Here is a 24,822-nt window from a genome sequence, read left to right on the forward strand (position 1 = left end):
GTGTCACGCAACGTGGAGAAGACCCCAGAATACACCAAAAAGTCCACGACGTAGCCAGTGTTGGCCTCGGTAATAAAAAAAAATTTCGCGCCATATTTCTTCGGCTTCTTGGGGTTATACACTTTGATGCTTAGACGTCCTTTGTAAGGCATCATCCCCTCATCCAATGAAAGGTTCTTTCCAGGAATCACGAGAGTTACACAGCGTTCACGGAAATAATCCAACACTGGGCGCACTAAAATGAGGCGATCAGAGTTATTCCGGGGTATGGCCCTTCGGTTGAAGGCGTTGAAATATCTGTCCAACGCCAGGAAAGTATCACGGGGCATAACGCCGGGCACATTGGGCGTGCCCAAGAAAAAATTACGCCTCCAATATATCCTGACGTCGGAAGCAGGCAACAATCCAAAAAAAACGTGGAGCCCCAAAAAATGCGCCATGTCAGGGAGGTTGCAACCCCGCCAATAATACGACAATGTCGTGCGCAATCATCACGGCAGTACCTGGCGTAGTCCGCCGTCTCTGCTACCAGGTACTCCAGCAATTTCCGCGTAAGGAAAAGCTGAACGAAACCCAGAGGAGTCAGGGGAACAGGTACGGTGAGGCCAGGATTTGCCGCGAATGGATGCATGGTAGGTGGTGTGGGGTCCTCTGTCCACCCATCCTCGCTTTCGGACGACCGAGATTCACCTTGGCTGCTCGCTCGACTATCCGACCTTCTGCGTGCCTGTGCGCGCGCACGAGCGCGGGTACGACTACGAACACGAGACCCCCTCACTGGCCCATCTCCCTCACTCAAGCCTTCGCTTTCTGTATCATCCTCATCGGCGCGAAAACTTGAACTAAACTCTTCATCATCCCCCTCCTCAGATTCCCCCTCATACGCACTGAAACTACTGAACTCTAATTCACTTTCGGGATGTGACCCTCGAACGGACATTGGGGGCAAATATTCGTCGTCATCACTTTCATCGGGAGTTATGTCCTCATCACTTGACGACCATCCGCCATCAAAATGAGGACTTGCCACATACTCTCGATCGAGCTCTGATAAATATTCATCAATGTCCCTTTGTTGGAGCCCTCCCAAATTCCTACGAATGCCCCTAAGGATGGCCCGATGCTTCCTTGGGTGTTACTAACGGCAAATGAGACACTTGAGAAGCACTTTCATCGACACGTGGTCGCACAGAACGGCGTTGAGGAGCAAGGTCAGGTTGGGTGCTTGTTCCTTCCCCAGCATACAGGTCCAAAACTCTCCTAACACGTTCCCTTCCGACGGGTAAAACGTGCCTTTTGCGTTTCGTACGACGTCCAGACATCTCTATGAACGTCCTGTATCAACACAAATGTTCAAAGTCTCTCACAAGCTCAGAAAAACGCGGTTCCGATAAAAGATCGCTCTCGAACGGTGCGTCGCTGATGCTGGCTGGGGCGAGAAGAAGGCATTTCGCGCCTGCGCACTTGGGTCACGCATCAAAACAAAACAACACCTTGATCCGTGAACTCCCAGCATCCCCCAAGGCGCGTGATTCAAAAGTTTTCGGCTGGTAGGCCTATAAGTATTTTTCCGCGAATTTTTAAAAAAACTTTTTTGAGACGACGTATGGTACGTCCATTCGGCAATCGGGGGAGATTTTGACTCGACGTTTAATACGTCCATTTGGCGTTAAAGGGTTAAGTGTTGCAGTTTTGTTAAGGTGTTTCATAAATTTTAGTTTTATAGTTTTCCTTAAATTTTTTATGTGTTTTCGTAAAGTTAAGTGTATGTACATACGTACGTTATCTGCCGTTTGTCCTCCTCCTCCTCTGCCGCCGCTATCGGAGATAGCCTCACTCGAAAGGTAAGCTTCTACATTTTACGTTACAGTAATAACATTTCTTGTACACTAATATACACTTTATTTACAGGTTTTGGATTTTTATTCTTAATTTAGGTATTGAATGGTCCAAATTGTTGTAGTATTTCATTGTTTATAGGTCAATTTAGCTTTTCTGGGCTTAGTTCGTGTCACCCTGTGAAATAACCCTTTAGACCATTATTTCTAGGGTAAATGAGCTAACACATACCAGAGAAAATAAAATCAAAGGTAAAGTCAGTATAACTGACTCGCACACTCTAATAAAAAGGAGTGTGTCGGTATGGAAACAGGGGCGAGTGAGACCACTACCACGAACCCGTAGCCATTTAGACATTTCCCCACCAAAATCCTCACCTGCAAGAGCCGAACCATAGGTAAAGACGGGCGCTACTACTACTAATACCCACGCCACGCGGACAGCAGCGCCTCTAGTGGTCATCCTTTAATGTTAGCATCCCCGCGTAACACGTACCTGCTCTTTCTCTGTGTTGTGTTCGCTTCTGTACTATTATTTGGACACCATGGAACGCGCTGCCATCGCCGCTGCTAAGTTAAGTACCCTGAAAAGGTTTGGATTCAGTTTTCGTCAGCCGATAACCCGTATTTTCCGTTTTTTAGGACTTAATACGGTTACCGGGTCTGACGCATGGCGGCTATTGGCTCGCTTCATGCTCGGTTAGGCGTCCTAGTCCTCCATACTAGCTCGTCTTTCTCTTTTATTATCCTTCCATGGGTCTTAGGTTACGTGTTACTCTAGCTTACTTTTAAGTTTACATTGTATCTTTCATTTAGGGAATTCTAGCCCATGCCTTAGCTTTGGTTCATGCATGCATGTCTTTTGTCTAGGTATTTAGGCTATGAAGTGTTTGATTATAGTCCTGTATCCTGGCCATTGCCCTTCATCGGCTACGGCTACCTTCGAGTGGAAGCCTGGTTCTTAGAACTAGCCTTCCCCTCCTGGGCTTCCTTCATTCACTCACGTTCCCTCTCTCTCCCTTTAACGTTCTGTTTTCTTTTATTGCGTTATATATTGATTTTTGGGTTAGCAGATAGGGCGACCTAGACGGTTTTGTTGCATTATTCTCATACAGTTTGTTGCTTTTCTGTTTCCTACGGATTCACGTGGTCGTAGCCTACGCAGTTGTTGCTTTACCTTGGTACACTTGTGATCACGTGGTCCCTTGGTCGCCCTATCACCAGTTCCCTTCCTCCCCTCCAGTGCAGTAAGGGGGGGGGTCTGTCCGTGCTCGCTTAGGTTTCTATGGTACCTTTCGAGCTTCTCCCACCTCTTCTCCCTGTATGGGGGGGGAGGTCTTGGGAGCTTGGGACAGCTGGGATACTGGTTGTCTGTGTTCTCGGATCCTGGGGGATCCCGGGGTGGCGGTAGCAAGGTTGGCCACCTTTCTTGTTGACCACTCCGATCTCCCCCGGCATACTCCGTAGAGTTTATTTTTCTCCCACACTTTTCGGTCTCCCCCGTCTCTTTCGGTTGGGTCACTTGCTTCTTACCTGAGTGCCCCGATGGTTGGAGCAGGGGATGGCTGGCTCCGCCAGCCATTGGGGTGGAATAAACTAACATGGTCATTTGCTTTCCCAGTTCCCTCGTATCCCTACCGGCGGAGCGTTTGCTTCTTACCCAGACTCTCCGTTAGTGGTGGCTTCGGAGGATTATTTAGGACTTTTTATTGCAATGTATCTATTCTTATTTTTGAGTAACCTAGTTAACCTATTATTATTAGGACATTCTCCTCCGTTCTACGGTGGGTTTTATGTATATATATATCACCCTGGCTGGCTTAATTTGGTTTCTCCGGTGTACTACGGAGATTCCAGCGATAGGAAAGCATGTCTTTCCCTCACACGTAGATCAGAGGGATGTCACCTAATGATTATAATTATTTTTACTCTGGCATACAACGGAGTTTAGTAGTAGTACTGTAAGTGCCTTGTTGATACTCATGTATCTTTCCAGTTACAGGCTACGAACTGCCAGAAGGCTGGCTGCAACGCCATCCTCCAGGACCCGTGCGGTCATGAAGTCTGTCGCACCCATGCTCCGTGTGCTACGCCTCACGGAGACCTCGTTGTGTGGCACCACGAAGCATGTTCCATCTGCTACGAGTTGGTCACGCAATTCTTGGACGGAGTAAGTATTTTCAACTGGGTTTACTCTTGTCCACTATGATTGATATGTAATAATAGCCTTAGAATTAAGCTTGCTTTGTAATATCTTGTTAGGTTATCACCCGTTAGGACCTTGGGTGTAAGGCTTACAATTACCCTTTCTTCCAGGCTGCCACCGTGAAGGAAGTCACCCTGGCTACCCTGAAGGCATGGGTGGGCGGCTTTGGTAAGAACGCCCCCAAGGGACAGCCCTACATGCTGGACAAAAAATTAGCTGTCCAGATTTTCCCCGGGGGCAAGTCAACAGGCTATGTGGACCCTGCCGCGGCAGCTCCGGCGATAGCCTCGATCCAGCAGCAGGTGGCGCAAGCCTGGAGTGGGGGTAGCAATCAGGAAATCGTAGCAGACGTCTCGACCCTTAATTTAGATCTTGAGCCAATGACGGTAGGTGCCGACGATTTGTTGGTTGAGGTGAGTTTGTTGGGCGATCAAGGGCCTCCCTTGGTTGCACCTGGATCTTCTTCTCCTGCTCCTTCTTCTTCATCTTTTCAAGGCTTTACAGGATCTGAGATCCCGGCTAGTATGCCTGCTGCATCTGTGCCCCCTAAGGTGAAGGGACACAGAGAGCAGAAGACCCTTCAGAAGACGGCGACTAAGAAAACGTTGTCTTCTTCTCGTAAGTCTTCAGCGCCCCACACCGGAGCAGGGAAGGTGAAGCCTGAGTCTTCACATGCTAGAGGGTCGAGAGGTAAATCCTCTCGAGAGAAGGTCCGCGCTCCGGTCGAGCCTGTACCTTCCCTTGTCTCCGCCAGATCTTCTTCTTCGGTGACTCCTAACAGGGCAGCGGCACTAGGTGACTTCGACCCCGCTGTCAGGAGTTCTTCAGCAAGTGGGGGAAATGGTCGGCTCGCTTAGTTCGAGGTTTGAGCAAATGTTTGCTCAGATTTCAACCACTTTGAACCAGTCAGGCCAGTCCATCCAAAGTCTGTCCGACCGAGTGTTGGACCATGATAATCGCCTGGCTGGTATGAACCAAGCGCCCCCAGCTGTAGCTCCAGTGGCAGGAGCCGGCCTCGCTCAGCTGCCGCCGTATGACTCTCTTCCCGCTTTTTCCATGAACAACCCTTGGAGGGTAGCAGCATACGCACCCTTCCAAGACGGTATGATTTCGATCCCGGAGTGTGGCACCAGGAGGATCGAAGATTTTGAGTTTCATCCTGCCAGATTGACCCCACCTTTCATGGGGTATGCAAGGCTGACAGAGGCAGCTCTCAATAGGGAAGATAAAATCCCTAAAGAGACTGTCCTCTACAGCCGAGAACGGGCTCAGAGAGAATGGGTACACTGCTTGGAGGACTAGGACTGCTCCAATACCAGGCTCCAAGCTTTCAAGAGTCCCTTTACCATCTTTGCCATGGAGGAGGAGGCACCACTCCCCTTCACGACAAAGCTAGCTGAGACCATTATGCAAGCAGTCTCAAAGGACAAGTCTCTTCCACAGCTAAAAGAGGCTGACCCCACTTCTCCTCTATACCCAGCGTTCGGAGAAACCTGGGAGAACCTACCAGCCACATTCACGGTAGGGAAGCTGAAGCCGGACTGTGTCATGGAACAGTTCGGCGAGAAGCTGCCAAGATTGCCTGAGGCTCTTGTTCAGGCAGAATTTGATGCCAGATCTAGGCTTGGGAGGACTCTCAACTCCCTGGTCATTACTGAGGTGGCTTCTTTGACATATGGTTCAGAACCCCTCTTTAAAATATTGGCAAGTCCCAAATGCAGACGGTGTTGACTGATATGTATGACTTTATGGTAGCAAGGAAGAACTGTCGCAAGCATGTTCTTCAAGAGGCTACCATTCGACATGAGCCAAATAGGCTGCTCGCATCAAACATCTGGGGAGCAGACCTATTTCCGGAGTCTGCAGTTAATGATGTTCATCATGAAGCTTTGAGGCTTAACCAAAGCCTCAGAGATAGATGGGGTATCTCAAATAAGAGGAAGCCGGAAAACACTCCCTCAAATGCCAAAAAGCTGAAAAAGACAAAAAGGTATCTGCCGTATCAGAAGAAACAACACAGCAACAATTTGTCCAGGCGGTCCCAGTCTCTCAACCTGGACAGCCTTCAACATCTAAGGCTCAAAGTCAACCATCCTCCTGCTGTCTCCTCAAGGACAACCTTCTACTTCATACACTGTTTCCCCGGCTTTCAACCCGGCGTTTGAAAACCAGGCATTCCAACCCTTTAACAGGTTTGCCAGGGGAAGCAGAGCCAGAGGTAACTTTCGGCAGCGAGGTGCAGGAAGGGCCACCAACCGAGGTAGGCACTTCCGAGGCAGTCGTGGAAGCCATCCCACACAGCAACAGTGAGGATCCCCAGGTAGGAGGGAGGCTGTTCCTCTTCCGTCGCAGGTGGGGGTTCAGCAAATGGGCACAGAGCATCGTGTCCAAAGGGCTAGGTTGGAGTTGGATCAAAGGTCCACCTCCAACCAGATCATTCCTTCAATTACCATCAAAGGAATTGACAGATTACGCAGAGGAGCTCCTTCAGAAAGGAGTTGTGTCAAAAGTCAGGCATCTATGTAAAGTTTCAAGGGCGCTTGTTCAGCGTGCTAAAGAAAGGCTCATCAAAAAGAAGAATAATCTTAGACTTGTCCCAACTAAACTTATCCATTTGTTGCGACAAGTTCAAAATGCTGACGATCTCACAGGTACGGACCTTACTTGCCCGTGGGGCCGTCATCACCTCTATTGATCTTACAGACGCATACTATCATATCCCAATCGCGAGACATTTTTGCCCATATCTAGGCTTCAAGCTAGGAATCCAAGCTTTCTCATTCAAAGTGATGCCCTTCGGCTTAAATGTGGCCCCCAGGGTATTCACAAAAATAGCAGAAGTGGTAGTTCAACAACTGAGGTCTCAAGGGATAATGGTAGTAGCGTACCTCGACGATTGGCTGATTTGGGCATCAACCGTCGAGGAATGCCTCAGAGCTACAAGCAAAGTAATCAAATTCCTGGAACATCTGGGGTTCCAAATAAACAAAACGAAGTCCAGGCTCACCCCAGAGACTCGTTTTCAGTGGTTAGGCATCCAATGGGACTTATCCTCCCACAATCTGTCAATTCCGGCAGTCAAAAGGAAAGAAATAGCCAAAGCAGTGAAGCAATCCCTCAAATGCAAAAGAACATCAAGGAGAAACCAGGAAAGGGTCCTGGGCTCTCTTCAATTTGCTTCAGTAACGGACGTTCTTCTGAAAGCAAGGTTGAAAGATATAAATCGAGTTTGGCGTTCAAGAGCAAATGTCAAGTCTCGAGACAAGTTGTCAGTGATCCCACAAATACTTCGCAACCAACTTCGTCCATGGGTGAAGGCAGAGAATCTGTCCAAGTCAGTTCCTCTTCAATATCCTCCTCCGGCGTTAACTATACACACAGACGCCTCTCTAACCGGTTGGGGAGGATACTCTCAATTCAGGAAGGTCCAAGGAACATGGTCACTTCAATTCAGCCGGCTACACATAAATGTTCTGGAAGCCATGGCAGTATTTCTCACTCTGAAGAGGCTCCTTCCACCAAAGAATTCCCACATAAAATTGGTTTTGGACAGCGCAGTAGTAGTACACTGCATCAACAGGGGAGGATCCAAATCAAAACATGTGAACCATGTCATGATAGCCATATTTTCTCTAGCAAACAGACACAAATGGCATCTATCCTCCACCCACTTGGCGGGAGTAAGGAATGTGATAGCAGATGCCCTGTCTCGATCAGTTCCTCTAGAGTCGGAGTGGTCCCTGGACAACGTGTCATTCCAGTGGATACGCCAGAGGGTTCCGGGTCTTCAATAGATCTTTTCGCCTCTCAAGCGAACCACAAGCTCCCTTGCTATGTAGCCCCCAACCTGGACCCTCTGGCCTATGCCACGGACGCCTTGTCCATAGATTGGAATCAGTGGAAGAAGGTTTACATCTTTCCTCCAGTGAATCTTCTTTTGAAATTTCTGAGCAAACTCAGGACTTTCAAGGGACAAGTAGCTCTAGTAGCTCCGGACTGGCCAAAGAGCAATTGGTACCCTCTGCTTCTGGAATTGGGTCTTCGCTCTCAAAGGATTCCCAATCCCAAACTATCTCAGCCAGTACAAATGAGGACTGTGTTCGCTTCCTCAGGAATTCTCAAAACCCTAACTTTATGGACTTCATGAAGTTTGTAGCTGAAAAAGATGCAAGTATCGATCCCCAGAATATCCTTTTCCTAGAATCAGACAAAAGGGAATCGACTTTGAGACAGTGTGATGCGGCTGTTAAAAAGTTAGCATCTTTCCTGAAGGAGACAAACACTACAACCATGACAGTGAATTTACCTATATCCTTTTTCAGATCCTTATTCGAAAAAGGATTAGCAGCTAGCACCATTACTACTAATAAATCAGCTCTTAAGAAAATATTTCAGTTGGGCTTTCAAATAGACTTGACAGAATCTTACTTTACGTCTATTCCCAAAGCTTGTGCTAGACTTAGACCTTCTGAAAGGCCTACTTCAGTCTCATGGTTCTTAAATGACGTCCTCAAACTAGCTTTGGACACTGACAACTCTTCTTGCATATTCATGATGTTACTAAAGAAGACGTTATTCTTATTAAGCTTGGCCTCTGGGGCCAGAATTTCAGAACTGTCGGCTCTATCCAGAGATGCGGGGCATGTTGACTTTCTCCCTTCAGGAGAAGTCTTACTTTCCCCGGATCAGAGTTTTTTAGCCAAAAATGAGGATCCTTTAGCAAGGTGGACCCCTTGGAAGGTCATACCACTTCCCCAAGATCCTTCTCTTTGTCCAGTTATGACCTTACGAGCCTTTCTGTCTAGGACATCTTCTAGATCATCAGGTCCTCTCTTTATGAGAGAAAAAGGTGGCACTTTATCAGTTAAAGGGATCAGGCAGCAGATCCTTTACTTCATTAAACAAGCTAACCCTGAATCATTCCCAAAAGCTCATGATATCAGGGCAGTAGCCACATCTATTAATTATTTTCAACACATGAATTTCGATGATCTTAAGAAATATACTGGATGGAAATTGCCGACAGTCTTCAAGCGTCACTATTTAAAGTCTTTGGAATCCTTAAAATTTTCAGCAGTGGCAGCGGGAAACACAGTTTCCCCTGACTCTGCATAGTAGTTGTAGCTAAAAAGATCCAGGTCTCCTTTCTACCTACCTCAACTAACATGTCGCGTACCCTACTGTTAAGCTCTTGATAATTCTCTAGCCTTGGCAGCTATGATAATTCTAGTGGAATGTCCCTTATTTTTATGCTAGGGACATCCACACTAAAGTGTATATTGTATCAGGTGGAATGTCCCTTATTTTTATGCTAGGGGCATCCACACCAGTTTGTATATTTTGAAAAATTTAACCAAATGTTGCTTCTCTTATTTTCATGCTAGAGGAGCACATTACTGCTATTGTTTATTTGTATTTTGGCTTTTTGTTAGTGAGTTCTTGTGTTGTACATATATTTTACTCACTAATTTCAATATTACCATTGTTTATTTGTATTAGCTTTAATTGTAGTCTAAGTTTATTATAATATCATAATTTATTAGTTTGTATGGGAAAAAATTTAATGCCATTATACTTTTTGCTTTTTTCCTGTGGTTTTATTGAGACCTCTCTTAGCGGTTTATCTTGTGCTGTTTCTCTGGTACGATTTCACAGGGCGACACGAACTGAGCCCAGAAAAGGGATTTTGACGTAGGAAAAATCTATTTCTGGGCGATGGGTTCGTGTCGCCCTGTGAAACCCCCCCTGTATCCCGCCCTGCAGCCCAAGATTGGCATCTAACAACAAGGATGACCACTAGAGGCGCTGCTGTCCGCGTGGCGTGGGTATTAGTAGTAGTAGCGCCCGTCTTTACCTATGGTTCGGCTCTTGCAGGTGAGGATTTTGGTGGGGAAATGTCTAAATGGCTACAGATTCGTGGTAGTGGTCTCACTCTCCCCTGTTTCCATACCGACACTCTCCTTTTTATTAGAGTGAGCGAGTCAGTTATACTGATTTTACCTTTGATTTTATTTTCTCTGGTATGTGTTAGCTCATTTCCCTAGAAATAATGGTCTAAAGGATTATTTCACAGGGTGACACAAACCCATCGCCCAGAAATAGATTTTTCCTACGTCAAAATCCCTTCATTATGAAATTTAATGGGGTGTTTTTGGAGGGCTTGGAACGGATTAGCCATTTTACATGTAAAATGTGTTCCAAGATAAGAAAAAACTCATTATACGAAGGCCGCCTCGGAACGATTAATTTCGTATCTCAAGGGTACCACTGTATATATATACTACTATATATATTATATATATCATATATATATATATATATATATATATATATATATATTACACATATATATATATATATATATATATACTATATCATAAGATATATATATATATATATATCTATATATATATATATATATATATATTATATATATATATATATGATATATATATATATATATACATATATATATATATATATATAATATATATATATATATATATTAATATACAGTGGATTCACATCAACCATGTAATTGGCTGTTGATAAGCCAATGACAGGGCTGGAAACTCTCAGTCTCTCTTGAGAGTTCACACAGGCAGGATGTATGCTCCACCTCTCTCGAGGAACACTTTTGAAAGACATATCCTTCAGGAGAGGTGGAACATACATCCTGTCTATGTGACCTCTCGAGAGAGACTGAGAGTTTCCAGCCCTGTCATTGGCTTATCAACAGCCAATGAGGAGCATAAGGGACTGGCCTACACATCAAATGCACGGCTGATGTGAATCTACTATGGTAAAAATATTCTGTTTCAACAGAATTCCTTCTAATAAAAGGAGCCCATAAATATGCCAAAATATAGAAAGTAAGTACTATATTTCAGAGACTACCATCTCTCTCTTCAGGTAGGTGATGAATGAGAAACATTACAGAAAAGGCTGTATTTATACCAAGAGATCCATCCACAGGTAAGCCGTTTGACTAGTCATCCCACCCTGATGATTTAGCTTTAATCTTCGTAACTGTCGGTTGAAGGAAGATTTTATCTATGATATCTGAGTCCCAGGTGCCCGTTTAGATGTTCATTACCTTTGTTTAATTAAGGCTGACTCTATCATCTGGTTTTTGTTCAGACATTTGCTGCTCTAAATTATACATGACAAATTCCAGTTTATTCTGTGGTTATGGTTATTTACATGGTTATTTACATGTTGTATTAATCTCTAGGGAAATGATTTTCCTGCAAAACTGATGTAAGATTGGTCACAGTCTAGGCATGGGCTTTTATATACTCCTGTGTCCTTAGCTATTGTCTTTTATTGTATGTTAATCAGGGATCTGACTAGAGTATTTATAGGTAGGTAAAGGCAAAAGGGTTAAATTTTCTAAGAGTCTGGGTTACTGTCTTAACCTGTTCAGTTGTGGGATTTTTATTTGATTTTTGGGTGTCTCTTTTGTCTTGTCTTGAGGGGGTCAGGGGAAAATTATGTTTGCTTCATTAATCACTTTCTCAATTATATATGGTCAGGATACCTTTCAAGATGAAAGCTGCTTACGAGTTAGTTCAAATTCCTTTTCCAGGTAAGGCTTGGTCAACTTCCAACCAGCATTTGATTCTAGGAGTTGATCTCCCCTTTTTGAGGGAGCTCTTTTCTACTCCTGAGAAACTATAACAGTCCTTCTTTCTCGGGGATTCAAACCCTAGAGGGTCATGACTCTCTCCTTAGGAGTTTGACTCTTACCCTGTAAGAGTTTTTTCCAAGGTTGTCATACAGGTCTAAACCCAGAGACTGTATGGTTTAGTCCTGATATCAGCAGGGTATAGGCAAGTCATCTGGGCTCTCGTATGTATTGTACTTGGGAGGATGGAGATTTGTTTGTTTGGGATTTTCCCAAATTCTGTACAGTGGACCTCGTATTTGTGAATTTCTCTCTGGAACATATCCTCTACCTATTCACATTATTTTTCCTTGAGAATTATCCACAAATTCCTGTTTTTTTTATCAATTTGATTATACAATGCACTTATTGAGATAAAAATATTTAAAAAAAAACAGGTATAAAAATTTTTAATGGTTTTTCTTGAGTTCTAACTAACACGAATAGGCCATTTTAAGTGTTTTTATAGGGGTTCCAACTATTCGCTGGAGGGTACGCATCCAAAACGAATACGGGGCACCACTTTAATGACACTCAGTACTACACAGTTTTGTTTCAGTGCTACAGTACTATCTAGAAGGAACTCAACACCTCAGTTTTGGAACAACTCTTTGAATAGTATTGAAATAGTTAAGGAAGGAGTTTACCGAGTACACTTCCTCATGGCTCTGAAGGTTTATTAGCAGGCATTGTATCTTCCAGTGTGCAAGGACAATTGCAGCCCACACGAGAGCTTATAATGGTAGGGGCATCACCTTTGCACTCAACAGGAACAGGCAGGAACCTGTCAGTTTTCAGGCATTAATTGCAGAGAGGTGATTGGATATGATCCCCTGTGGAACATTGCCCACTGGCCTTGGACACACTTTTCTTAGACCAGTGGTGGCTGCTCAATGGGTTGGTTAGTAAGCCCTGCTCCCTTTGGGATAAGTAGCACCTTGTCTAGGTATCAGGTTGGCAGGAGAAACATTAATGAGTGACAAGTTCTCCTCCCTCTCTCTTTCCTGCCTTCCTCTCCAGTGAAGAGAGTCAGAGTGCCTTTCTGTATACAGGCTGGACGTATGTGGGCATAGGTTAACTATCTGACTGAGCACCAGTCTTTCCATAGCAATGAAGGGATGCAAGTTCCATTCCTCTTTTGGCAAAGGGAGAACACAGACAATAAAACAAGCTTCGCTTATTGCATTTGCCTGCTTTACTTTCACCAACACTTCAGTATTGGTTCTTACAGCCTGACTAAGGAATGGAGTACAAACCCTTTATTTAATGGTCCAGAAATCTAGTATCTGCTACATTCTAAACATGCAGTAAGCTACAAATGAGCAGTCCCTTCCTCTGCTCCTAACGGACTAGAAAGGTAGTAACATCCCAGGTTGGGAGAACCTACCAATCCCAGTTCAGTGAGAATACCCAGGTTTCTCCCACCAATGGGTATATCCCCAGCATAATGAATGAAGGTTTGTATTTGTGTAGGAACAAATAGAAAATTTTACAAGTAATTAGCACTTTTCCCAACATACAAACCTGAAGTTCTTTACATTAATGGCCCACCTCAGCCACCCCTCACCCTGGTATGTGGACTAGAAGGCAAAGTAGAGTGCAGACTGCAGGTGAGTGCCTGTTGGTAGTTGACTACCATGTCACTAAGTTTGAATAGCTATTCCAGCTTGGGTTTGCAAGCAAAATCTCTTGCGTAAAGAATAAAGGTTTGTATATTGGAAAGAATAAAAATGACTTTTAAAATTTGCTGCAGTATTTTTCATTTTTATTATATACTTTTGTGTATCTATTTTTAAGTATATTTTATACGCTACATTCAGTAGTCATATACAGGAATTCTAATTACTGTTTAGCAAAAGATAACCCTCCTCTGGAGTAAGGATATGTCAAAGAAAATTTTACATCCTGCCTCTTGGGTACAAGATAAGTTTCACTTATTTTAGGGGAAAAAATTGCATTTCTGATGCCAGGAAATGTGGTATAATTGGATTTCTATGAAAACTTCACACTTAATAATATTACAGAATGTGCATTCAATCAGTTAAGCAAACATATGACTGCTATCCTTTAGCAGTTCCCTACAAAAAAAATCATTAAAATAAAATGTACTTACCTCTGGTTCTGATGGCAATGTCAATGCTAGTTTCTCCCTCTGTGTCAATCAAGAGATAATAATAACCATCGGAATATGGTCTAAATTCTGTGAAGATATAATTTCCACCCTGAGTAATATTCACCACACCTTTTTCTGGGTTATACGTAGGAAGAGATCTTGCTTGGAGAGAGAGGAACTTTATACACCAACGAACCAGGTGTTCTCCAGTACTGCCATCTATGATTTGTTCCAAAGTTTGACAATTTGATATGGACACTTCTAAAAACCAAGTGCGAGAAGGAATGTAAAACCTGTTGTAATGAATAAATAAACTATAATGTCATGCTTTCTTGACAATGGCAGTGGGCACCTTTATAGTTCAACTACTGTACTAAACTATTTAACGAAATTTGTTTGGTCACACATGCTTACTTCAATTAATGTAAAATTTCATTTTTTATCAATGAAATATACAGTATAAGATCAAAACTACAGAGTTCTAAAGCCAACCTGTAATATGAAAGATTTTCATGTGTTCGTACTGTTTGCACCATTCCTGTATAAAGGGTCTTAATGTGTTCCTTTTGATCCCACATTGCTATAGAGCCCAAACTATATCGGCACTTGTGTATGATGCCCTGAAAGTAGTAGTCTACTAAAACTGGAGAAAAAGTTACCAGAGAACAACAAAAATTCTTGTGAAAACAGGAAAATAACTTGCATATAAAGCAATGGCAACATCAACAAAGCTCTAAGAATCAAGTTTAAACATTCAGATTAAAAAAAAAACTATCAACAGCACACCTAAATATAAGTAAGGCAAGTTTCAGTTGCTGTTTATAATCAAACTGATGCTATGGCAGCATGGACCCTGCCTCTTAGTAGAGCAGTTCATGAGCAAAGGCCTTAGATCTTGAAAGTGTCACTGATATCTGATTCTCCCCCATCATAAGAACTTATAAAGGGATTTTGACAAAGGAAAAATCGATTTCTGGGGGAAGACCTGTGTCGCCCGGTGAAAAGTTCCTGTAGCTATCTTTTCCAAGAATAAATAGATCCTAAATATACCAGAGAAAAAACTAGCAAGGAATGCTGAAGTTACTACCCTCAGCTCAATCACCCCCAAGGGCGTCGGTATAAGCACTAGGGCGAGTGGAAGCCACTTCTAACAGGACTTCTGCCAATTAGAGGATTCCTTTCAAAGTCCCTTCCACGGCGAGAGCCGTTACAATGGCTACCCCCTCTGCCTTCCGCTCGCTACTACTAACTACTACCACGCCGCCATCTTCATTCCTGGAATAGACACCCAAGCTTGGACTGGCTAAAGGGTGGGGAAAGAAAGAGGGATGGGTTCACCGGGCGACACAGGTCTTCCCCCAGAAATAGATTTTTCGTTTGTCAAAATCCCTTTTCTGGGTTCGACCTGTCTGCCGGTGAAAAGTTCCTGTAGCTCACTTTTCTAAGTATAAATAGATCCTAAAAGGGATTTTGACGAAGGAAAAATCTATTTCTGGGGGAAGACCTGTGTCACCCGGTGAAAAATCCCTGTAGCTCATTTTTCAAGTATAAATATAACCTAATATATACCAGAGAAAAAGCTTACATGGTATGCTGAAGTTACTATCCTCAGCGCGAGCACCCCGAAGGGTGTCGGCATGAGTAAAGGGGCGAAGTGGTTACTATTCACAGATCCTCTGCCACTTAGAAGATTCCCTCTTCAAAATCCCTCTGCGGTGGGAGCCGTTCCAAGCATCCCCCGCCTCACCCTCCACTCACAACTACTACTAGTACCCACGTGCTTCCCCATTCCTGGAATATACCTCCAGCTTGGATTGGCCAAGGGTGGGGAAGAGTAAGGCGAAAGAGAAAAGGGTTGGGTTCACCGGGCGACACAGGTCTTCCCCCAGAAATAGATTTTTCCTTCGTCAAAATCCGTTTTCTGGGTTTGACCTGTGTCTGCCGGTGAAAACATATAAGAGAATACCATCCAAGCCAAATAGAACAAACCAGTATAAAAATGGAGGTTAATAAAACCTTAGGTTTCAATAAAATGGAATTTAATGACTAAACTTAATGTAGAAATAAACTTATATACCACTTAAAGTATGGCTTAAACTACGACTTAGGAGTAATATATACAGACTGGTAATACTAAGGTACACATGGTACGTAAAGTAACCTGGATGAACATGTACAGACTGGACATAAAAGTTATGGGTATATAATGAATATCAGACTAATATATACATAAGTTCCGAGGACGGGATGGCCCAGGGCCAGCCCAGCCCGGAAGAGGTAGGTTGGTGGGGAATACGAGCGAGTCAGGCAGGAAGGAGAGTATTAGGGAAAAGGAAATAGAAGGGTTAGAAGGAAGTTTCTAAGGCACAATTATTCTGGGGAAACTATACTTCCAGCTGCCACTGTTGGGAATTTAAGGGCCTCTATATTTTTGAGATAGTGGCGTTTAAATACTGCTGGAGATTTCCAACCCATATACTTCTTTAGGTCTTCAAAGTTCATATTTTGAAAATAGTTAATAGAGGTGGCTACTGCCCGGATGTCATGGACATGTGGGATTGAATCTGGGTTAGCTTGTTTAATAAAGTAAAGTACTTGCTGCCTAATACCTTTCAGAGAGATTGTTCCACCTTTCTCCCTAATAAACAGAGGGCCTGAAACCTTTCGAGAAGTTCTGGTTAGGAAGGATTTTAATGTATTAACTGGACACAATGATGTGTCCTGCATAAGGGGGAGAATTTTCCAAGGAGTCCACCTGTTCTGTTGGTCCTCGTTTTTAGCCAGAAATTGTCGATTGGGTGATAACAGGACCTCACCTGATGGGAGGAATTCAATATGACCTGGATTCCTAGAGAGAGCCGAGAGTTCAGATATCCTAGCTCCTGAGGCTAAAGCCATTAAAAATAATGTCTTCCTAAGAAGGGTTAGGTATGGGCACGTCTCATTGTTAGAGTCCGAGGCAAGTCTAAGGACATCATTCAGGAACCAGGAGACCGACTGGGGGCGATCTGCTGGTCTCAAGCGGGCGTATGCTCAAGGAATCGAGGAGAAGTATGTGTCTGATAGATTAATATTAAAGCCTACCTGGAAAATCTTTCGTAATGCTGATTTTACTGTAGTAATGGTACTGGCAGCTAGACCCTTCTCAAAGAGAGACCTAAAAAATGAGAAGGCCAAATTTGTGGTCATCTCGTGAGCATGTGAGTCCTTCAGAAAGTTAGCTAATTTCTCAACTGCTGAATCGTATTGTCTGACTGTTGAATCCCTCTTGTCTGATTCAATAAATAGGATATTTAAAGGATCAATGCTTGCATCTTTCTGAGCTGCAAACTTCATGAAATCCATAAAGTTAGGGCACTCAGAATTCCTGAGGAAGCTGACACAGTCCGAGTTTGTACTACCTGCGTCAATTTCGGATGGGGGATCCGTTTGGGCCTGAGATTCAGTTCTAGAAGAAGTGGATACCAGTTGCTCTTTGGCCAGTCGGGTGCTACTAGGGCTATTTGGCCTGTGAAGGTTCTCAGTTTGTGTAAGACCTTCATCAGAAGATTCACTGGTGGAAATAGGTAGATTTTCTGCCAGTTGTTCCATTCTACGGACATCGCGTCTTTGGCGAATGCTAGTGGGTCTAGATTGGGAGCCACGTAGCAGGGTAGTTTGTGATTGGCTTCCGTGGCAAAAAGGTCTACTTGAAGGCCCGGGATTTGTTTGCCATTCCACCGGAAGGAATCTATGTCCAGTGATCACTCCGACTGCAACGGAGTTGTCCTGGACAGTGAATCTGCAACGACATTCCTGACTCCTGCTAGGTGAACTGCAGATAGGTGCCATTGGTTCTTTTCTGCCAGAAAGAAAATTGCAAGAAGAACATGATTCAACTTGCTTGACCTGGAGCCTCCTGTTTATGCAGTGTACTACTACTAGACTGTCCGAGACCAGTCTTATATGATTCTTCTTGGCCGGAGACAGACGTTTCAGGGTCAAGAACACTGCCATTGCCTCCAGGACATTGATATGAAACTGGCAGAATGTCACCGACCATGTTCCTTGTACCTTTCTGTGGTGAGAATATCCTCCCCATCCACTTAGGGATGCATCCGTGTGGACAGTTAAAGACGGGGGAGGGAACTGAAGAGGTACTGACTTGGACAGGTTCCGGTGATCCGTCCAAGGACGAAGCCTCTTCGTCAGAATAGGCGGAATCGCCGAAGACCTGTTTCTGAGTCTGGTATTGGCTCTTGATCTCCAGACCCGATTGATATCCTTCAACCTGGCCTTTAGCAGGACGTCCGTCACGGACGCGAACTGTAGAGAACCTAGAATCCTTTCTTGGGCTCGCCAAGAAGCTTTCTTGTTCTTTAAGAAACGCTTTGTGGCTTCTGCTATCTCTTTTGCCTTCTTGGTTGGAAGAGATAGCTCGTGTCTGTTCAGGTCCCATTGGATTCCCAGCCACTGAAAACGAGACGCTGGGGTGAGCCTGGATTTCTCCCTGTTTATCTGGAATCCTAGTGATTCCAGAAACTGTATCACCTTGTATGTTGATCTGCGGCATTCCTCGACACTGGTTGCCCAAATGAGCCAGTCGTCTAGGTAAGCTACCAACAGAATGCTTCTCTTTCTGAGAACTTGTACTATCGTCTCTCCCAATTTGGTAAATATTCTGGGCGCAATGTTGAGCCCGAACGGCATGACTCTGAATGAGTAAGCCTGTTTCCCTAGTTTGAACCCTACGTACGGGGAGAAGTTCCTTGCTATCAGGACGTGATAGTAGGCATCTGTAAGATCGATAGAGGTGGTGACGGCCCCACAGGGAAGTAAGGTCCGAACCTGTGAGGTAGTCAGCATGCGGAATTTGTCGCAGCGAATGTGTAAGTTGAGACGGGATAAGTCCAGAATCACTCTTCTTTTGGCCGAGTCATTCTTGGGGACACTGAACAGACGTCCCTGAAATTTTTAACATCCCACTTTCTTTATTGCTCTCTTTTGGAGGAGGTCCTTGGCATAATCTATCAGGTCCACCATAGGCTTTTGATAAAAGGTGACTGGTGGAGGAGGCCCTTTCTCCCAACTCCACCCTAAGCCTTTCGAGATTATGCTGTGGGCCCATGGACTGAAGGTCCAATGGTCCCGGAAAAAATACAGCCTCCCTCCTACCTGCGGACCCTCACTGGTTGGGTGCAGGTCTGGAGCCTCTGCCTCCACGGAAGCCTCTTCCTCTTGCTCCGCCACGTATTCGTGGGCCACCTCTGGCTCGACTACTTCTGGCATGCCTACTATAGGAGTGAAAGAGTTCTCTCGCTTCATAGGTAGGATTAAAGACCGGAGAAGTCACTATAGCCGAAGAGGTAGACGGCTGTGGGGCTGAAGGAGCTGGCACTAACACAAACTGCTGTTGGGGTTGTGCTTTCGAGGTGGAAGGTTTACCGACCTGGGAAACTGGCACTGCTTGAACTAACGCTTGTGGCCTAGAGCCCTGGTAAGGGTTATATCTTCTTGCCTTCTTCTTGGATTTCGATTGGTGTCCGGACCCTTCGAACTGATGTTTGAAGGGGAGACCCCATCGAACCCAAAGACTCTGGTTTACCTTGGATGCCTCCTGGAGGATGTTGGTAACTTCCTCCTTGGGGAAAAGGTTTTCTCCCCAGATTGAAGACCTAATGAGCCTATTGGGCTCATGTTTTATGGAGGCACCCGCTAAGAAGTGCTTCCTACAAGCGCGTCTGGCCACAGCGAAATCGTAGAGGTCTGACTGGAACATTTGTAAAAGCACCTTAGTCAGAACCCTAAACACTTGCTCCTCATTGTAGGTGGAAGCTACCAACTCCGCCGCAGTGACGGAGTTGATAGACCTTGCCAGTCTTGTCTTTGCCTCGAACTCCGTTTTCACTAGGTGATCTGGTATCCTAGGCAATCTCTCGGAAAAGAGGTCGGAAGCGCATTCCGGGTCGAGTTTACCTGTGGTAAACGTCGCCGGAGCGTCCTTCCAAAAGTCCGGTCCAGTTGGAAAGAGAAGGGAGGTAGCCTCCGTCTCTCTCAATACCGGCAGCGGCTTGTCCTCTGCCGCAGCTTGAAGAGTTAGTTCCGCCACCGTAGATGTGCATGGTGATGGAACTCCGTCCGGGGTCACAAACATAGTGAAGGAGCCTTTATGTGGACCCAAATATTCTGAGACTGCTCTCTCGGGAAGATAACAGTCTCCTTGGGGATTTTATCAACCCGAACCAGAGCATGTTGGGCCAGTCTCACATACCCAGGGAATGGGAATTGGAGACCTGGAGGAAACATCTCGAAATCCTCAATAGGCCGGGTACCACATCCTTCGATGGTAAGTTTACCCTCCAAGAATGGGGCATGGAGAGCTAGCCTCCAAGGATTCTCCTTATCAAAAGGAGGAAGCTTGGAGGCGTCCGGTACCATCATAGATAGTGCCGAAGTCCCGGAGTGAAGGAGGCCGGAGAGCATATCCTCCAAAGGCTTTATCCTCTCGGTCAGAGACGTAAACGCCTGACCGGAGGCTTCCGGGACCGAGGCGAGACGCATTGCCTCAAGCCTTTGGTCTATGACTCCACTAACCCTCGATAACAGAAGGTTAGTGAAGGCTTCCAGATCGTCACCAGACTCCGCCGCCCTAGGGACGGTGGACTGTAAACCTATTCCCGCATCTGGGGAAGGGTTTAGGGCAGCAGGCGATTGAGTGGAGGTTGACGGCTGTGGAGCCGAGGACCACACCGTCGCCGCTGGCGGAGCTGGCTTTGTGCCTTTCTTTAAGGTCTTAGTTTTGAAGGTTTTTACTTTGGGAGCGACAGAAAGTGCTCCCGCAGCAAGAGTGGTGGGCTTAGAGAAGCCCAGGAAGGAGGAGGAAGAAGAAGGGGTAGGGCTAAGTAGCAGACTCGCATCGCTTACCTCCCCACCTACCTGCTCCTCCGTGAGTATGGGCTCTATGTTTATGTTGATGGCTGCCACGTTGTCCATCAGGTCCTGGTCATCGGTGGCCGGCATGGTTGCCAAACGGATAGCTTCAATGAGCGGTTCAGCTACCTTCGCTGGCACTGCTGTGGTGGCTGTGGCCCCCTGAAAAAGGAGAGCACAAAGTCCCGCGTCGAGTACATAAGGCTGTCCTTCAAGGGCGTTCTTGCCAAAGCCGGCCACCCACTTCCTCAGGTTGGTCCTCGCTTCGTGGCGGACCGCTGGATCGGCCTGTTAAGGAGGAACCGTATTAGTACAATGTTTGGAACAAAACCTAATATAACATCTTATGAGATATTATGACATAAGTTAAAACACAAATAATGTAGCAAAGGGACTTACATGCTCATCAACTAGAGAGGACACCATCTCGTAACACATAGTACACGCGTCGGGGGGCCAGAACATGTAGCTCTCCAGTTGTACGGCGCAGTTTGCGTGGGAGCGGCAAACTACATGGACATACGGCTTGCCTAGGGAGGCGGGACACCCCTCTGCCTGGCAACGGACCATCTGTAATGGAAATCAATTATGAGTACCGAAGTTCGGTAAGTAACGGAGAGAGCATGCACCTTAATCTAGATAAGTCAAGATCTATATGCCACACAGGATCAAAATAAGTATGGTACTATGAATAAAGTAATTACTTTGGGTGATATTGCCTGGACTCGTTTCCACCCTTATAATAGATATAGGTTTGCTAAGCGGGATCTGAGGTCCGCCGGTGCCGGAGGGGGGGGGATCTCCGGCTGCTCCTCCGGCACCTAGCTGGTTGGAAGGCTACGTTGTGTAGCCGGACCTAGATGACGAATTCCGCCACAACCGAAAATAGGACGGAATAGAGAACTGGCAATATATACGACAATGCTCCGTAGCCTAGTGTGGGGTGAGTCACACCGGCCTGGTCATTATAGGACCGGAGCTATGTGTGGGGGGTGCCGAAGCTCCATCCGCCAGCTGAATCGCTCCCCAAAACCCTCTTATAATGTAGGAGGAAAGGGGCTGGTGCGGTGGGAGTCAGTAGGGTATACCTCTGAATCTGCCCACATTAATTTAAAGGGGGCAAAGCTCCCTATTGTAACCTCCCGAGTGAGAAGGTTGGCGAGCGAAGCAACAAGCGACGGAGCTGCTATAATGAATACTCCGGAGCTACGTCCGCCAACTGGTGCGGTACCGCTTGTGAGTCGGCGGCGGCCACTCAGACAAATGTGGTAGTATATAATAATAACACCACATCACTATTACTCCCTCTCCCCCTCTTTTTTTTATAGTCTCCCCTCCTCCTCTAGCAAGAGGGGAGGGGGAGGGGTGGTGAGGGGGTGGGGGGAAAAGAGAGAATGTGACGCATGTGGTAGGTCACGAACGCCTGGCCACCCACCCGATCAGAGATGGACCTCCACTAGGTAACTTGGCCTACTCTGTAGGGAGAAGGCCGACTGGCACATGGCCGGTCGTGGTTAGGTGGTGGTTACTCACAATCAGGAGGCTATGCCGGGTAGCCAGACGTACTAGACCGGTATTTCATAACATATATAAACAAAATAAATGTTAAAACATACTAAATTCATAGCGAGGTCTAATGGAGGGATGCAAGAATATTAGGCTAAGAAAGGAGGGAAGGACGCACCCATATGGATTTGCTAAACCGAAACACGACAAACTGGACAGGGTAGGCCAAATGACCACCCCTGCCAGACTGAAGTAGACGGTAGACCTCGACCAAACCTACTAAACCGAAATCATTCGGCTTAGACCGGCCGGGCGGGAACCTCAGACCAAACTGCTAAACCGATTTGTTTGATCTAGGCAGCAGAGAGGTAAATCCAAAGACACACCAAGGTGTGATAAGGGTACTAGGAAGGGACACCTAGCCTAACTTCCTAGGCTAGCCTAGGCCAGTTTTATAAAAATATATAGGTGAGGAGATGAGCAATCCCTCCGACCTCATATATCAATCGTGCACAAAATCTAGACATATCTAAATTATGCTACTCAAATATATCCTCCTAATCGAGGAGGGAGAGATAATGAGAGAAATAGGGGGGGAAAAAATGATCCCTCCCTCTCTCTTCTCTAATATAATGGATTAAAATGAAAATATGCACCGTTATAATTCATGCAGAAATAGGCAATAACCCGCCTCTGAACCATAGGGGGGGGCGGGGGCCTATCATTTACGACGTAACTAACGTATTGCTCTGTACCCCCAACGAAAGCCAAGGACGGGACAGGCCCATATATGGATTGTAAACCTATATGTACTGAACTAATGCATCGATTTAGAAATAGGTAGATAAGCTAAATATAAAATTGTAAATATAAAATTGCAAAATATCATAAGTCACGTGTGCTGAAAATTTGCATGCATTCCGGTGACGCTCCTAAAATGGCGGCTCAGCCGACGGCGACTCCAATACTATTATGAAGGGCCGAAGGCGAATATGGGGGGAAATACCAACATAAAATGAAAAACACATAATTTGGGGTACTCAACTTAGGTGTAGAAGTGACATCAGACGAAGCCATGATGCGAAATAGGTAAGAGTTGGTGAAAAATCCTGAGCAAAAAAGACGTGCAGCACACACAAGACCGCTAATTACAGGAATGGGGAAGCGAGTGGGTACTAGTAGTAGTTGCGAGTGGAGGGTGAGGCGGGGGATGCTTGGAACGGCTCCCACCGCAGAGGGATTTTGGAGAGGGAATCTTCTAAGTGGCAGAGGATCTGTGAATAGTAACCACTTTGCCCCTTTACTTATACCGACACCCTTCGGGGTACTCGCGCTGAGGATAGTAACTTCAGCATACCATGTAAGCTTTTTCTCTGGTATATATTAGGTTATATTTATACTTGAAAAATGAGCTACAGGGATTTTTCACCAGTAGACACAGGTCGAACCCAGAAATATACCAGAGAAAAAACTAGCATGGTATGCTGAGGTTACTACCCTCGCGCGAGCACCCAAAGGGTGTCGGGTATAAAGTATAAGGTGAGTGGAAGCCACTATTCACAGGTCTTCTGCCAATTAGAGGATTCCTTTCCAAAATCCCTGTCACGGCAAGAGCCGTTGCAAAGGTTACTATTCCCACCTCGCTCCCGCTACTACTACCTGATCCGCGCGCCATCTACATTCCTGTTTTTAGCTCTGAGACAAAGTGCACGCGTTTCACTAAGCTCCCAGGATTTGCTCTACATTTTATGATGTCGGCTGCAGAACTTCCTCCTCCTTCTAAGTTGAGTATTCCAATTTGTGTTTTCGTAGCGTATATAGTTGCGGGGCCTCCCAAATTGGCCTTCGGCCCCTTAGAAATGTATTGGGGGGCCGTCGGCGTGTCCACATCATCAGAATGTGTGTAAGTTTTGATACACATTATTTCCCTTTTAATTTTAACTCAGATCAAAAATTTTTATGCATACAGTCATCAGACGTATCTTATATTACGTGCTTAATGATTATCCCAGTTAGAATTGGTTCAGAGAGAGGCCTAATGCGCTCGTGACGTCCTCTGGGGTTTAAAGAAAGGTTGATTAGTTTATATTCTAGCCCCCCACCCCCCCAGCTTCTCAAGAGCGTGTTAGTGCCTTTCTCAGCGTAATATTAGCATATTGTACAGTAGGCCCCCCGTATTCACGTTCTCCGGATTCGCGGACTCACACATTTGCGGATTTCTCTCAGGAACGTTTTCCCGCATTATTCGCGGAAAATTCACGCATTCGCGGTATTTTTCTATGAGAAATATCCACAAATTCCTGGTTTTTTTTATCAATTTCATCATAAAATGCACTTTTTGTGATAAAACTATTAAAAAAACCAAGTATGAAAATTTTTAGTGGTTTTTCTTGAGTTTTAACTAACAAAATAGGCTGTTTTTAGCGTTTTTATAGTGGTTCCAAACATTCGTGGGTTCTAACTATTCACGGGGGGGTCTGGTGCGCATCCCCCGCGAATACGGGGGGACCACTGTACATGTAAAATCGTTAGGCTACTAGTAGCCTATCGCATTTATCGTGGGGGGAGGAGAGAGAGAAGTTTC

General features: G+C 45.3%; 1 protein-coding gene across 3 annotated transcripts in view; it reads right to left on the minus strand.

The window, feature by feature from the left end:
- LOC135202485 (uncharacterized) overlaps positions 1-24,822 on the minus strand; it is a 135,066-nt gene that overhangs the window by 35,563 nt on the left and 74,681 nt on the right. For 2 of the 3 annotated variants that reach the window (XM_064231896.1, XM_064231897.1), the window contains 2 exons: positions 21,132-21,302; positions 15,862-21,020 (listed from right to left, as the gene is read on the minus strand). The exons of the other annotated variant lie outside the window; for it this stretch is intronic. In XM_064231896.1, coding sequence (XP_064087966.1) covers positions 19,947-21,020; positions 21,132-21,302 — 1,245 coding nt within the window. In that variant the 3' untranslated portion in view covers positions 15,862-19,946. Of the gene's footprint in view, positions 1-15,861; positions 21,021-21,131; positions 21,303-24,822 lie in introns of those variants that run through there. 3 annotated transcript variants of the gene reach the window in all.

Source organism: Macrobrachium nipponense, chromosome 30 (assembly GCF_015104395.2).
Source record: "Macrobrachium nipponense isolate FS-2020 chromosome 30, ASM1510439v2, whole genome shotgun sequence".
NCBI lineage: Eukaryota > Metazoa > Arthropoda > Malacostraca > Decapoda > Palaemonidae > Macrobrachium > Macrobrachium nipponense.